The sequence below is a fragment of the Melanerpes formicivorus genome, unplaced genomic scaffold (genome assembly GCF_026170545.1).
Source record: "Melanerpes formicivorus ecotype bairdi unplaced genomic scaffold, bMelFor1.0.p_v2 SCAF_1, whole genome shotgun sequence".
NCBI classification, from domain to species: Eukaryota; Metazoa; Chordata; class Aves; order Piciformes; family Picidae; genus Melanerpes; species Melanerpes formicivorus.
Window position 1 is genome coordinate 28,658,447 of NW_027142353.1, and position 14,708 is coordinate 28,673,154.

Below are 14,708 nucleotides of genomic sequence, written 5' to 3' on the forward strand. Positions count from 1 at the left end.
TGCAGTAGGTTGCTCAGAGAGGCACTGCTGGGGACCATTCAGGTCCCAGAAAGAAAGGCGGCAGCAGCAGCCTTGGGGCTGCCCTAGCTTGCTTCACATCACTGCAAGGAGAGCGCAGAACAGAGCTCACAGCTCTCATTTGTCCAAGCAGGGTAAAGCGGCTAGGGCTAAGGTTGAGCCAAGACCAGATTAACACAGTAGTTAATGAGGCCCTTTTCCCCACACACATTCAGCAGTCAGAATGAATATAGCAGTCTGAATACACTTCAAGTCAAGGCTGCTGTTCGCTGTTTTTCACTCTCCACCTGCTTTAGTGGAGTAATAAGTTAACAAACCATCAGTGACTTAAGAAAAAAAAAATGTAGTGCCTTTATTGAATTAAAAAAATGGAGCTTTCTACAAAGTGCCTTTATGTAATACACATGAAAACGTTAGTATCACATATAAATATAAAAGGAACAATTTTATTTTTTTAAAACAGTATTTTGGCTCAGTAAAATAACTTTTCTATCCCTAAAGGTAGGGATAACAAGTAGCAGTTTTTCATTCAGTCTATTCCAGTCAGCAAAAACAATTCAGGAGGCCTGAGATCACTGAAACTCTGTTGGCTGGCTTGTATACTGTGAGCTGTCAAGGTGGAAGCCCCAAGTCAGTATTATACCCTAGTCCTCAGAGTACAAATACTGTAATTCTGGTGTCTAGTCTTCACATTTGATACAGGGTTCTTGATCTCTTGATCACAGAAGAGTTCTGTGATCAAACTGTACAGCTTCCATCCTACTCAAATCTTCTATTGATGTGAATTGGAACAATTAGCCTTGCTCAAATGGGTCTCTAGGCACTTTAGACACTTGTGTCTAAAATACAGAATGAGAACAGAATGTAACCACATGCCTTGGTCTATACATACAGGATATACAGTCATCAATAAAACACTCCAGTACCATGACAGTTTGAAACAGTCTGACATTTCAAATTCACTTTTTTTCCCCTCTCATCCCAAGATTAAGAGATTCTTATTCCATCCTAGTCAAGAACACACTCAAGTCACAAAGTTCAGAAGGTATTGTCTCTCAGAGCAGAGTTTCAAGTTTCCTGCATACACCAAGGTAACCAAAGCACTTTAGTTAGTAGAGTAACCCATTTCCATTGGTTTTGTCACTTAGCAGGAGCAACACAAGGGTCACACCATCCCATATTCCCTGGGCAGTTCTTCCACAGGATGGTATCTCACATTCAATTTTGTTTGGTTGAGGATGGAGGCATAAGAAGATAAATACTTGAGCCATGAAAAAAGAAAAAGACAACACTGCATTGTCAAAACAAGTAGACAAATTTGGAAGGATGCAGAACATGAAGTTTTTTTTCAGAAGAAAAAGTGGAGACGTCAAAGGAAAAATTTCTCCCTAACACTGCACTAGCAACAGCCTTCAAGGACAGCTCAGAGAGTGACAGAGCTTGATACAATAGCAAATTGCTTGTTTCAAGATAAGAGAGCTGCTTGGGAAATGACAGACTGAAGTTTGAATCGGGAGAGAAAAGAGTGCTTCAATAGAGATGCTGATAGGACACACATGGGAACTCAGAACTGCAAGCAGCAGTGAAAGGTAGTAACAGTCAAATCCTGAAGCTTCCATATACAACTAGAGCTCATAGCTTTAAAATACAGTTTGTTTTCAAGGACACACTGAAACATACAGGAGATTTGGCTCTTGCATCTCCTGCTCCTATATTCAGAGCTATAAACCTGGCATTATACAGATTTGGTGTTATGTTTTTTTTTTTTTAAATCAATCAAATCCATTCCCTCACAAAAACTAATTGATCACTACAAACTATATTGCTGCCTACATACAAGTCAAACATAACTTCAGAGTTAATAATTGTGGTATACATAATATTGTTAAAAAAGGGAAAGAATTCAACACACTCAGCAAGTTTTAACAACTTCCCTTCCCAAAGAGCTGTTTGAAAGCTGCTACTCCCACCTCCCACTGGACTCTCTGGGAACCAGATAAACTCATTAATCTGTGAGGAAACTATACCAAGGAAATTACTTCTGTCACATTAGTCTGTCAGCCAGCTTCAGCTTATAGAGCTGACAAGTGCTAGAGCCAGCACTGTGGCTGGGAACAGAAGGAAAGACCTGCTCTCCTTCAGCAACAGCGACTCACAAGAAGTGCCTCAAAGCCACTTGATCTGGAGGCAGATGAAGCCAGCCATCCTGTGCTCTCCATCATTGAGTCAGTGTCACTAGCTAATTGTTCCACTTAGGTAAAATATAAGCAAATACACTAAGCCACTTAACTGGACAACAAAAATCCTCTGGAGATTAATTTTTTTTACTCAGGACAGCGTTACAATGACATTTTTATGATGTCTCTGTGGGATAGGTGACTAAAATTTGCACAGTTCTTTAAAATGTAAAAAAGATCAGGGAAGAGTATTTATGCTTTCAGTTCAATTGCAATTTTGAGAGGCTGGGATTCTCTCTTACCTTTTCTCTTGGGACAATAACAGACTGATGCAGTAACACAGAGGGATTCATCTTTTCCAGAACACTGAACAAGATGAATAGAATAGAACAGACCAGACCAGGTTGGAAGAGACCTTCAAGATCATCATGTCCAACCTATCAATAACATACTGGTAACAAAGAAAAGTTTTGTGTCATTTCATTTAAAAAAAAAAAAAAGGCATTCATGGGCATCAACCATGCCCATTACATAATATCACCATTATAATTCATAGATTTTCCTTCGTATTCAACCTTTAATTGCAAAGACTCAGGTTTCCCCTTTTTTTTTCCCTTCTTCTTCCATTTTTAATACCAAAAGAATTCCACCAAATGATAGTGCAATTATTGGAAAAGGCCTCCTGTACTTCCTACGCAGCTTCATGTCATCACTGGCAACATTTCAAGGCATTCTGTTGTTCTGGCCAGAAGAAACAAATAATTCACGTCTGTAGACAAAGTTGTAGTACCTTCAATCCAGAACATTTGGATGAGATTGGCTGCAAGGAACAGATGCATGTGACCTTCAATCAACCCCATCACTGACTGTGAACAGAACTAGTCATTGCATGTCATGTTTCTTTTGTTATCTATGGAGAACTGAAGTGTTTTGGTAACAGATGCAATCCTGGTGAAGTTCCGTTTCTTCTGGATGGCATCTGGTAGCGCACTTTCTTCCAGAATCTGGTACTTGCTGAGTGAGACCTTTCGGAGAAGTCCCCTTTCCATCGGATAGCCCCATGCTTTTGCTTAACATATTGGATGGATTCTGGCATGGTTGCATAATCTTGTATTTTTTCAAGTTCAATGAGAATTACTTTAATACCATCTTGAATAAGAGCATTATACATGGCTAGCTGCTTTTCAGACACATCTTCCAAAATATTGTAAGAGGAGGGTTCTGGAACTAAAACAATTATCAGTCTTCTACTTTGATGGATTTTTTCATCAGCAGTACTGATCACAGCTAAAAAAAAAAAAAAGAGGTGCAAAATTAAGGCTGTATGGGGTTGTTTGGGATTCTTTTTTGGGGGGGGAGGGGCAAAGGAGGCAGTTTGGTTTGGTGGTGGTTTGTCGGTTTTGTTTTTTCACCAAAATGTTGCAGCCGGTTCATTCATTGTTTGCCATTTCATCCAACACACTCTACCTCACATACAGGGACAGGAAAACAGCATGCAAGCAATTACACTGGGTTAGCCAAGAAAAGATTTGTCCAAAGCAACACAGTTTGACCCCATCAGACTGCATGTCTCTATTCTATTTCTACATGAACAGAGAAGATCTACCAACCATTTCCTACTTATCTCACCAATGCCATTTTATTAGCATCTCAGGCGCGATTTCAAAGAAATGAACAAGTTCCAAAACCATAGGCCTAGATAAAACTAGAAACATTGCTTCTTTAACAGTTTGTTCTGCTATGGGGTTTTTTTGTTGTTGTTACGGTAACAACATGTAGGTGAAAGAGAAAGCAAAGAATCCTCCCTTCCATGGTGTTCCAGACAATGCTTTTATTTTCCAAGGTGGAAAAAGAAAGCAGCACTTTAGATTCTACTTCTCAGGAAACTCTTTCTTCTTAAACCACTGCCTAAAGCCTCCAGATGTAAAAAAGGTGATCTATGAACCACCCCACATAGGTTACTTCACACACACACACCTTTTTATTTTAGGGAAAAAACAAAAAGCAAACACCAAAATCTTCTAATTGAGGCCTACTCTGCAAGTGTATTCAATTTCAGCCTTGTCTTTTCAAAGTTGTAAGACCAGGAAAGATTCAAAAGACTCTCCAGTATTCCACCTCATATAAGCAGTAACTGGGACAGACTTGCACTTTTTATTGCAAGTCAGGCAATGGTTTGCAAGAACTTTCACTAAGGAAAAGTGGTCTTTGATACAGCTGATTGTTGCTGATAACTTAGTGTTCCTCTGTATGGTTTTCCCACACCTGTAATATCTAAGATCTAAGGCATTAGAACATCCCACTGGTTTGACTGCAATTTTCAAAGCAGATATAAAAGCAGAGCAGTCACCCTGCACCTCAAAGCAATAGGCTCCAACTCCCCTCATAAAACATACTTTTCCAAGTTTTTTGCCATTAGTTATCACTCGTCAGATAGCTTACCTTCTCCTGGTAAATCATCCCTCCCAAATATGAAGAGGTTATATCCACACTGCCTTTCTAAGACCTCTGGCAGTATCTTCAGAGCAAAAATATCTGATGAATACAAGCAGCTCTCTCTGTTCTTTGGATATAGAACATAAGCATCATAGATCTTCCCATCTGAAACTAAAGAATAAGCAATAGGACTGATATAAAAACAGATTCTAAAAACACAAAACCAACCAAGCAAACAATCTCTAAACTCCATTTTCCTCCCACTTATATCATTGGTTTAGGCCCTGTTCCTGCTTTTAGAATAGAAGTAAGCAGGTTGGAAATGCATTCAAACTGGATCATTTACCTCATGCTTTTAGTTCCTTCTCTTTAACTTCTCTAAGCAGACAGGTAAAGTAATGCACAGAGAAATAAATCAGATTGTAAGATACAAATCAATATTATTATGGAGTGCCCCTTACAATCTCTTACACCTTCCCAGAAACTACTTAGCTAAAACTTTTATTTTATTGCTGATTCCAGCAAAGCCAACACATTTCAGACAACAAATCCTCTTAGAATAGAATAGAATTAACCAGGTTGGAAAAGACCTCAGAGATCAAGTCCAACCTATCACCCAACACTACCTAATCAACTAAACCATGGCTCCAAGCACCCCACTCAGTCAGCCTCTTCTTAAAACACCTCCAGTGATGGTGACACCACCACCGCCCTGGGCAGCACATTCCAACGGCAAATCACTCTTTTTGGGAAGAACTTCTTCCTAACACCCAGCCTAAACCTCCCCTGGTGCAGCTTGAGACTGTGTCCTCTTGTTCTGGTGCTGGTTCCTGGGAGAAGAGACCAACCCCCACCTGTCTACAACCTCCCTTCAGGTAACTGTAGACAGCAATAAGGTCTCCTCTGAGCCTCCTCCTTTCCAGGCTAAGCACCCCCAGCTCTCCCAGCCTCTCTTCATAGGGCTTGTGTCCAAACCCCTCACCAGCTTTTTTTTTTTTTTTCAGGTCCTATTCCTGCTGCTTTTTTATATACTTCCATTCTCTGAACTAATTCTAAACATCCTAAAACCATATTACCCTTCCTTCCAAGGAAGGCCAAGCACACTCCACAGGGTTAACTCCCTGTTTTGCAAGAGAAAGGGGAAGCTCATTACAACAGACAGCGTTGTTACCTTTTTTACTCAGGAAAGTATGGCAGGAATCCCGATACCAAAGCACAATATCAACTTTGAAAATCTTGTAGATAAAGAGAGTAAAAAATACTAAAAACACCAAAGAAACTCCTCCTCCAATTAAGTAACCCTGAATGTTCCAAGCTGTGGGAGAGTGCAATAAGAAGAGAGAAAACACACAAAACACGGTTATACACTAGGACCAAAGAAAGACAAAAGTGAAATTAAAAATTCTTGAATTCTTGTCATTATTATTTTTATAAAGGAGCAATGAATAGGACTGAAAGTATTTCTATATGTGTGTTCTGCAAATACTATTACTTGACACACCTACTTTAATTTTTCAGAGAAAAGTTACCTTAGCAGTGTGACAAATGAGGCTACTCTTCAGCCAAAACACCAAAATACTGACATCTATCCCACAATAGGAGTAAAGTGAGAATTCTTGTACAAAATTTTATCAGTCACAAAGCAAGAAAATCGGGGGTAGGGAGGTGATTTAATGACTATGCTTTTCTCCCCAGACTAACCACATTTCCACTATCTCTAGCCTCTTTGAAGATCTGTCATTGAACTTGCTTGTCTTAACAGATTTGTGGTTCTTAAATACCCTCCAGAAACTGCTTTTTTTACTTCATGCATATTACAGAACTAAGGATTTTTTAAATCCTGCCCTGAAAATATTTATGAAGAACATACAGTTACATAATAACCTAGAGCTCAGATCCACTTTCAGTCAATTATTTGTTTACAATGTGGCCAGTTAAAAGCAAGTTTGAGAGTAGCATTTGCTCAAGTAGGCTCACATAGGACAGAGCCAGCTCAACACAAGGTCATAGAATCAATAAAGTTGGAAAAGACTTCAAAGATCATCAAGTCCAACCTGTGACCCAACAGCTAATGACTACTAAACCATGGCTTCAAATGCCACATCCAATCCGGTTTTTAACACCTCCAGGGACAGTGACTGCACCGCCTCTGGAGCAGCACATTCCAGTGGCCAATCACTCTTTCTAGGAAGAACTTTCTCCTCACCTCGAGCCTAAGCTTTCCCTGGCACAGTTTGAGACTGTGTCCTCTTGTTCTGGTTTCCTGGGAGAAGAGACCAATCCCCACCTGGCTACAAACTCCTTTCAGGTAGTTGTAGAGAGCAATAATGTCTCCCCTGAGCCTCCTCTTCTCCAGGCTAAGCAATCCCAGCTCCCTCAGCCTCTCCTCATAGGGCTTGTGCTTGAGACCTCTCACCAGCTTTGTTGCCTCCTCTGAACACATTCAAGAGTCTCAATGTTCTTCTTAAACTGAGGGGCTCAGAACTGGACACAGGACTCAAAGCGTGGCCTAACCAATGCAGAGTACAGGGGCACAATGACTTCCCTGCTCCTGCTGGCCACACTATTTCTGATGCACACCAGGATGCCATTGGCCTTCTTGGCCACCTGGGCACACTGCTGGCTCATGTTCAGCCAGCTGTCAATCAGTACCCCCAGGTCCCTTTCTGCCTGGCTGCTTTTCAGCCACTCCGACCCCAGCCTGTAGCTCTGCATGGGGTTGTTGTGGCCAAAGTACAGCATCCAGCACTTGGACTTGTAGAATGCCATCATGTTGGACTCCACCCATCTGTCCAGCCTGTGCTCTGCTGCAGTTAAATTTAAAAAAAAGGCACTTAAAATATCTTGTGATTTGCTTTTATGTGAATCTGCTTTTACATAAAAATAACTAATTTCTTCAGCCTTCTATTTGAGTTTTTCAAGCTAACTTTACCTTCAAATTAGCCTACTAAAATTTCATGCTGATCAGCAAGAGGTTAAACTTATCCTTGCCTCTGAAGTGCAACACTGGGATCTCCAACAAGTGCAGCATGCTCCCAGTCAGCATGCATGAGCTTATCTCATTGCTGGTAAACACAGCACATGCACCAGTAATGGAAACTCGATAGCCTTCCTAAGCAATTTGTTTCATTCCTTCACTATCATCATTATATAGTAGGAGAAACTCTAACAAATAGTTTGTTGGGTATTTTTCTTTCATCTGGTAACCTGAGCCTGTTAGTTGTTACCGGAAGGACAGGACAACCAGGTCCACATATATAGTCATGTCCTTCTGACAGTCTGTTCTACACATAGTTATGTCTTTCCCCAAGTTCTTTAAATGAACTAATTGTTTTCACTGCTCTTCTATACACACAATCTCCTCTGATCCACATTCAAGTAGAAATGTATAAATGAAGCAGAGTATTCCAGTGAAGTCTCATATTTTCTTCAATTAAAATGAACTCTTTCATTAATATCTCCTAAAACACTGAATGAGAGTAGACAAAGCAAATGTGTTATTTCCTATAATTTTGCTAAGAATATTTAAAAGAAAAAAAAAGTTCTAGAGAAATGTATTGAGCTGCATTGCCTACTTTGCACAGTGCTCTATCACACAGGTTTAGCTCTAAGTAGGGGCCTGACAAACTAACTGTGAAATACGCATCCTCAAGATGAGATCTCTTACCTGGGCGTTCCAATTTGATGTAGGCTGTGAACTGTTGTGAACCATACATGAAATGACAGAAAAATTTATGAGCATAATCCTTCATTTCCACTTTTGAAATGTTAAATTTTGTTCCAGATACTGCAAGTCCATGAGGCAACCCATTTCTGTCATTAAAAAAAGGGTAAAGAGGAAGTATCTGTAGAAAAACTTAAGTATCAGTGCTTAATATGGGATAGATTCACCTATCCACACATATAACAACATTTTTTTTTTAACCTCTATAAACCTAAAAAGCTAGTGAAACACAGTAAATGTCACCCCTGCAGCACACATACTTTGGGCTGTTGGTTGTTTTATTTTGCTGAGTGGGACAGAGTGTACCATTAGCAGTTTGCAGATGATACAAAACTCAAAGCGATGGCTGATACACCAGAAGTTCATGCTGCCATCCAAAGGAACCTTGACCGGCCAGAGAGATGAAATGGGCTGAAACAAACTGCGTGAAGATCAAAGAAAAATGCATGTCCCGCACCCAAGGAAGAATAATCAGCCCCCAGGCATCTTCAACTGCATTAAGAATAGCACTGCCAGCAGGTTGAGGGAGAACATCCTTCCCCTCTACTCAGCATTGGTGAGGTCACATGTGGAGCACCAGGGACAGTTCAATGTGTGCAAATACCCAATGGGAGAGCGTGGAGAGGAGGGAGCTAGGCTCCATTCAGTAGTGCCCACTAACAGGACAAGAGAACAAATTGAAACACTTCCCCATCTGAAATTCCATCTGGACACTTTTTTTACTGTCACAGTGGTCAAACACTGCAACAGGTTGGCCAGAGAAGTTATGAAGTCTCCACCTCTGCTGATATTGAAAACCCAGATGGACACAGCTCTCAGCAACCTGCTTTGACTGTGCTTTAGCAGGGAATTTGAACTAAACAATCTCAATAGGACCTTTACAAGCTAAATTATTTTGTGAATGAAAGACTATTGAAACCAGTAATAACTAGTATCACAGTACATTAGAGGTTGGAAGGCACCTCAAGAGATCGAGTTCAACCCCTCTGCCAAAGCAGAATCACTTAAGGTAGTTTGCACAGAAATGCATCCAGGTGGGTTTTGAAAGCCTCCAGAGAAGGAGACTCCACAACCTCCCTGGGCAGCCTGATCCAGTGCTCCATCACCCTCACTGTAAATAAGTTTCTCCTCATGTTGAGATGAAATCTTCTATGTTCAAGTTTGAACCTCTTGTTTCTTGTCCTATTACTGTGCACCACCAAAAAGAGTTTGGCCCCCTCCACTTGAAATAGAATCATAGAATCAGTCAGGGTTGGAAGGGACCACAAGGATCATCTAGTTCCACCCCCCCTGCCATGGGCAGGGACACCTCACACTAGATCAGGCTGGCCAGAGCCTCATCCAGCCTGGGCTTAAACACTTCCAGGGATGGGGCCTGAACCACCTCCCTGGACAACCCATTCCAGGGCTTCACCACTCTCATGATGACGAACTTCTTCCTCACGTCCAGCCTGAACCTCCCCACCTCCAGCTTCATTCCATTCCCCCTAGTTCTATTACTACCTGATATCCCAAGAAGTCCCTCCCCAGCCTTCCTGTAGGCCCCCTTCAGATACCAGAAGGCCACAATAAGGTTGCACCTGTACTGGGTTACAACAATCCAGGGAGGGGGGTGGGGGGGCAGGAGAGGTTTGCTAGAGTCCTGCTTCCCCCAGGGGACAAAAGAAACCTGATCCAGGTGGACTTGACTTCCTCCTCCCAGGAAGAGGGGTCCCCTGGGTCTGAGTTGGTCTGTTCCTCTCCCTCTTCCTGTCCAGCAAGACTATAAAGGGGTGGGGCATGGTAGCCATCTTTTCTTTGCTCCTGCCTCGCCTGTTTGAAAGGCCCCACATGTGCTGTTGGCCTCCTGGTTATTCCACATGGTCTGGTCTGATCTTCTCCCTGCCACATCCACGGTTCTCTGAAGGACTGAAATCCACATACATCGAGAGAGCTACAAGGCCATCCAAATTTGGTTTTGTATATTTTCCTATTCATCCTTATTCCTTACCCTTGTAAACCCTCCCTGTTATTGCTATAGATACATTTTGTTTAAAAAATTTACTTCTCCTACTTCCAAACCAACTCCAGATTATTTTTTGGTAGCTTTAACTCCAGTTAAGGCTTAAACCACTACAACTCCCCTCAGATATTTATACACATTGATGAGATCCCCTCCCAGTCTTCTCTTCTCAAGATGAAACAGCCCAAGGGATCACAGTCTCTACTCATAGGGGAGATGCTCAAGTCCCCTAATCATCCTCATGGCTCTCCACTGGATTCTCTCCAGCAGTTCTCTGTGGTTTTTGACCTGGGGAGCCTAGTTCAAGACCGGGACCATACCAGGACAGAGTAGAGGGGTAGAAGAACCTCCCTAGACCTGCTGGACACACTTTTCTTGATGCACCCCAGGATACTATTGTCTCCCTTGGCCACAAGGGCACATTGTTGTTCCATGGAGAACTTGCTGTCCACCAACACTCCAAGGTCTTTCTCCGTGGAGCTGCTTTCCAGCAGGACAGCCCCTAACCTCTACTGGTGCATGTTCTTATTCCTCCCCAGATGCAGGACTCTGCACTTGTCCTTACTGAACTTCATGAGGTTTGCCCGCATCCAGATCTCACTGGATGGCAGCACGGCCTGACAGAGTGTCAGCCACCCTCCCACCAGTTTTGTAACATCAGTGAACTTGCTGAGGGTACTCTCAATCCCCTCATCCAGGTCATTGATAAAGATTGAACAAAACTGGACCCAGTACTTATCCCTGGGGAACATCATAGACCTCCAGGTTGACTCTGTGCCACTGACAACAATCCTCTGAATAGAAATATAAGTGTCAAGAGAAAAACACTTTCTAGGATTCTTTATACTGGTGATGACGCAGAGCCCGTACCAAGCACACTAACAGACTCCCCAAGCCTGTATTGTCCACAGTCAGTAGAGGCAACCAACTTGGGAAATAACAACAAACATTCACAAAAGCTGGGTGACCCTGGTGTCAAATGACAACAAACATGGTGATATTGCCTTTATGCCTGGTATGTATTGCCAGAAGAAAATTTGGGATATAATGTGTTCTCCTGCTAAATACCATCCTGCTTTAAGGTAGATGTACAAGTATAAGGTGGGAGGGGCAGCAGTAGGAAGGTACCAACAAACTGGTATCCTACTCTATATGAATCTATGTATCAGTGACATCATCTTATATACTCAAGGAAGAAAACTCATTTTGCAGAACATCCCAAAGAATGAGTTTCTATTATATATATATATAATTGCCAGCAACATCTTTCATGGGATGCCAATACAAACCTCATCATGTTCAGATTTGTTCAAGGCAGTTTTAGCTTTCCCTCCAGCAGAAGAATTGCCCCATAGGTGTAAGACCTCAAGTCCATAATCCTGGCTGTGCCTACAGTGCACTTTGCTACTAGCAAATGATCCACATACTTAATTGCTGAGAAATTGCTACTAATTTTTTGAGATAAAACATTATTATTGTAATTAGATACATTAGATAATTTTTTCTGATACTGAATAACTTGGTTTGAACTATTAATCCTAATTAGAACTTGCACAGGTTATATTTTGCACATTTCCATCTCTGGCATAGGAAAATTATCAGGCAAGATAGCAATTAGAAATAGACAATTACTTCCAAACAGCCAAAAATCTTAACAGAGAATTGCTTTATGATAAGTCTATTAAATGCTTTTCATAAAAATGTGTTTAATAGCAGCACCATGTTAGTTTCAGAAGAAGCTGCAGTTATTTTAACTTTAAACACAGCTACACAGAAATGCACTTCTGTCTTAACTGGGGAAGCTGAGAAACTTCATGCCTCAAAGAATAAAAGACTTACTTGTGCTTTGGAGATCAAAAGCTGGGGCCCCAATATTTATAGGCTAACACCCAAGTATGCAGATCTAAAATTAATCATTTCCTCTAAAGCAAGATAAGGACAAAGTAGAACTAAAATTCTGCAGTCTGCAACCTAACTCTCTAGCCAGGCATTGCACTGACGATGGCTCGTGGTGGTGATAGCAATGCTCCTGTATAAGTATGAACTGATCACCTGAGATTGTTCTTTTTCATTTGCACTATATTTTAAGGGTCATATTTAACAGCAGTGAATGAAGCAATGAGAAAGCAAACAGTACATCCACACTCTGTTAGAGCACAGACCAGTCACTGAGCAACAAAGTCCTGCTCTCTCTAAAGTATTTCTGGTTTTATAATCTTTGTGTTTGATTTTTCTGAACATAAGTAAACCCTTCTGCTTTGAGCTCTTAAGGATTATCAGCTGTGTCTGTACCTTGGAAAGGACCAACCTCACAAATAAGCTGGGGGATTTTTTGCTTTGGAACAATCTACCCTTCACACATTAAAAGGATGACTTTAATTTATTCACAAAAAGGTTTGCATAAGAGCAAACACATTAATAAACCTTACAACACTATGTTTCACAATACCATAAAGAAACCTACATATGACTGTATCATTGCAATTGTATCAGAAACAGATGTATTTATAATAAAATATTTGGGGGTTGTTTTGTTTAAACCAAGCAATAAGAATATAATGTACTTGATACAGACTTCTAATCAGAAGTTGACTAGTAGTCAGCTGCATAGTGGATTCACTGCAAATTACTGCAGATTACTTCACCTACAAATGCATTTACAATTTTGTATAAGAGGATACTTACTCATAGAACTGTTCCCTATAGGTGCTATCAAAATAATCAACGTCCTCATCATTAACTTGCCAGAATGGAATCAAGCCATTTATGCCACTTGATATATTACATTCCATAACCACATGAGAACCTACAAAAAAACACAAGTAAATACAGGAATTCAGGGCCTTGTAATAGAAGAAGGATCAGGTGATTGGGGATGACCTGGGATATCAAAAAACCCACCTACCTTATGAAAAGAAGAGTCCTTAAAACTCATCCAATCATTATCCACATTTGGATGTCTCTGATCTGGATATAAATTCTACCCTAAAGTAGATGTCTAAATTTTATGTCTACATGTAATGAGATATCTCAGTTCACTTTAAAGCAGACATCTGGACCTTATCAACTGTCTGGTTGTCCAGATTCCACTGACAGATCTCTAAGGCTCAAATCAGTTGCATGTACTCGTGTACATATGACATCTGAGATGTTCTCCAGCATCCAAATCATCTGAAGGAATTGGCAGATTGGAGCTTCAGATCTCCAAGACACCTGCACTGCCTGAGTAGCCAGACCAGCCAAAACAGCACATCCACATGTAGACAACTGAACTGAGTCCCCACTGATAACAGCATGAATTAAGGACCCTTGCTGATAAGCAGATGCCCACATGTAGGTAACTAAACCCTGAAGCTGAATCCCATTCTTAGTAAATACATATATTTAACTCCAGATGAGAGTCTTTTGGCCAATACTGTCCACTGGGATGGTTTCTGAATATTCTCACACTGCTCCCAGAGCAAGCTCACCTGACACTCCGCTCCTTTGCCACCAGGAGTCCAGATCTTACAGAATGCCTCAGCAGTATTAAGAAAGCAAGACAAGTTGCAGAATATATTAATTGCCAATGTACCTCAGAGAGCTCCATTTACAGGAAGGTAAGCAGCTTTCCTGGAGTCCTTTCCTTGTGCATTTTACGCATGGAAGTTATGATTTGATAGAAGGTGGGCTCTCAATTCACCTATGTAAAGATCTCAGTGTTTAGTTTTCCTAGAACCACAGCAGATCTAGATGCTTCCACCAAGTATGGAATAAACCTTTGTCTCACATGCAAAGCAGTTACTTCAACAAGAGTAGTATATACAGAAATCACAGATACTCCCAAGTCTCTTCCCTCATGCCCTTCCACCACAATGCTGATTTTTTTCTAAAGATGTTGTTTATGCATTGCACAGCTCTTTGAAAGGAAGAAAATCCCTCAAGTGTTCCATGCCCTCCATTTCCATACATTAAGGCATACAATTTTAAGCTTCTACATAACCTTCTCCTGCCATTTTTCATTCAAAAAGCAATTGTATTCATGCAGGTGTTTCCAGGTTCTGCCCTACAGTCAAGCATTTAGTAGGAGCAAAGACTGTATTTTTTTTCCCCAGCATCACCTGGCATTAAAGGTGCCAGACAGAGAATACTACTTTAGAATGGCAGTGCTTTTAAAAAAGAAAAAAACAAACCACCACACCAAAACACCACAACCCCCCCAAAAAAGCCCAAACAAACAACCAGACAAGAACAATGCTAAAACTTCCTCACCTTCCTTTAAGGGGCACCCCGATAGTAGAGAAGCATTTGTAGTTCAGTAGCCACAATAAACCCACTTTGAAGGTGGAGGCATTGTGTCTCCTTTTACCCT

The 14,708-nt window shown here is 41.1% G+C and overlaps 1 protein-coding gene across 4 annotated transcripts in view; it reads right to left on the bottom strand.

The window, feature by feature from the left end:
- Positions 1 to 341: 341 nt before the first annotated feature.
- Positions 342 to 14,708, bottom strand: part of IL1R1 (interleukin 1 receptor type 1) — a 30,079-nt gene continuing 15,712 nt past the window's right edge. For all 4 annotated transcript variants that reach the window (XM_068138199.1, XM_068138217.1, XM_068138188.1 and 1 more), the window contains exons 8-12: positions 13,043 to 13,163; positions 8,299 to 8,444; positions 5,803 to 5,946; positions 4,638 to 4,802; positions 342 to 3,482 (exon numbers count right to left, since the gene is read on the bottom strand). In XM_068138199.1, coding sequence (XP_067994300.1) covers positions 3,106 to 3,482; positions 4,638 to 4,802; positions 5,803 to 5,946; positions 8,299 to 8,444; positions 13,043 to 13,163 — 953 coding nt within the window. In that variant the 3' untranslated portion in view covers positions 342 to 3,105. The remainder of the gene's footprint in view (positions 3,483 to 4,637; positions 4,803 to 5,802; positions 5,947 to 8,298; positions 8,445 to 13,042; positions 13,164 to 14,708) is intronic.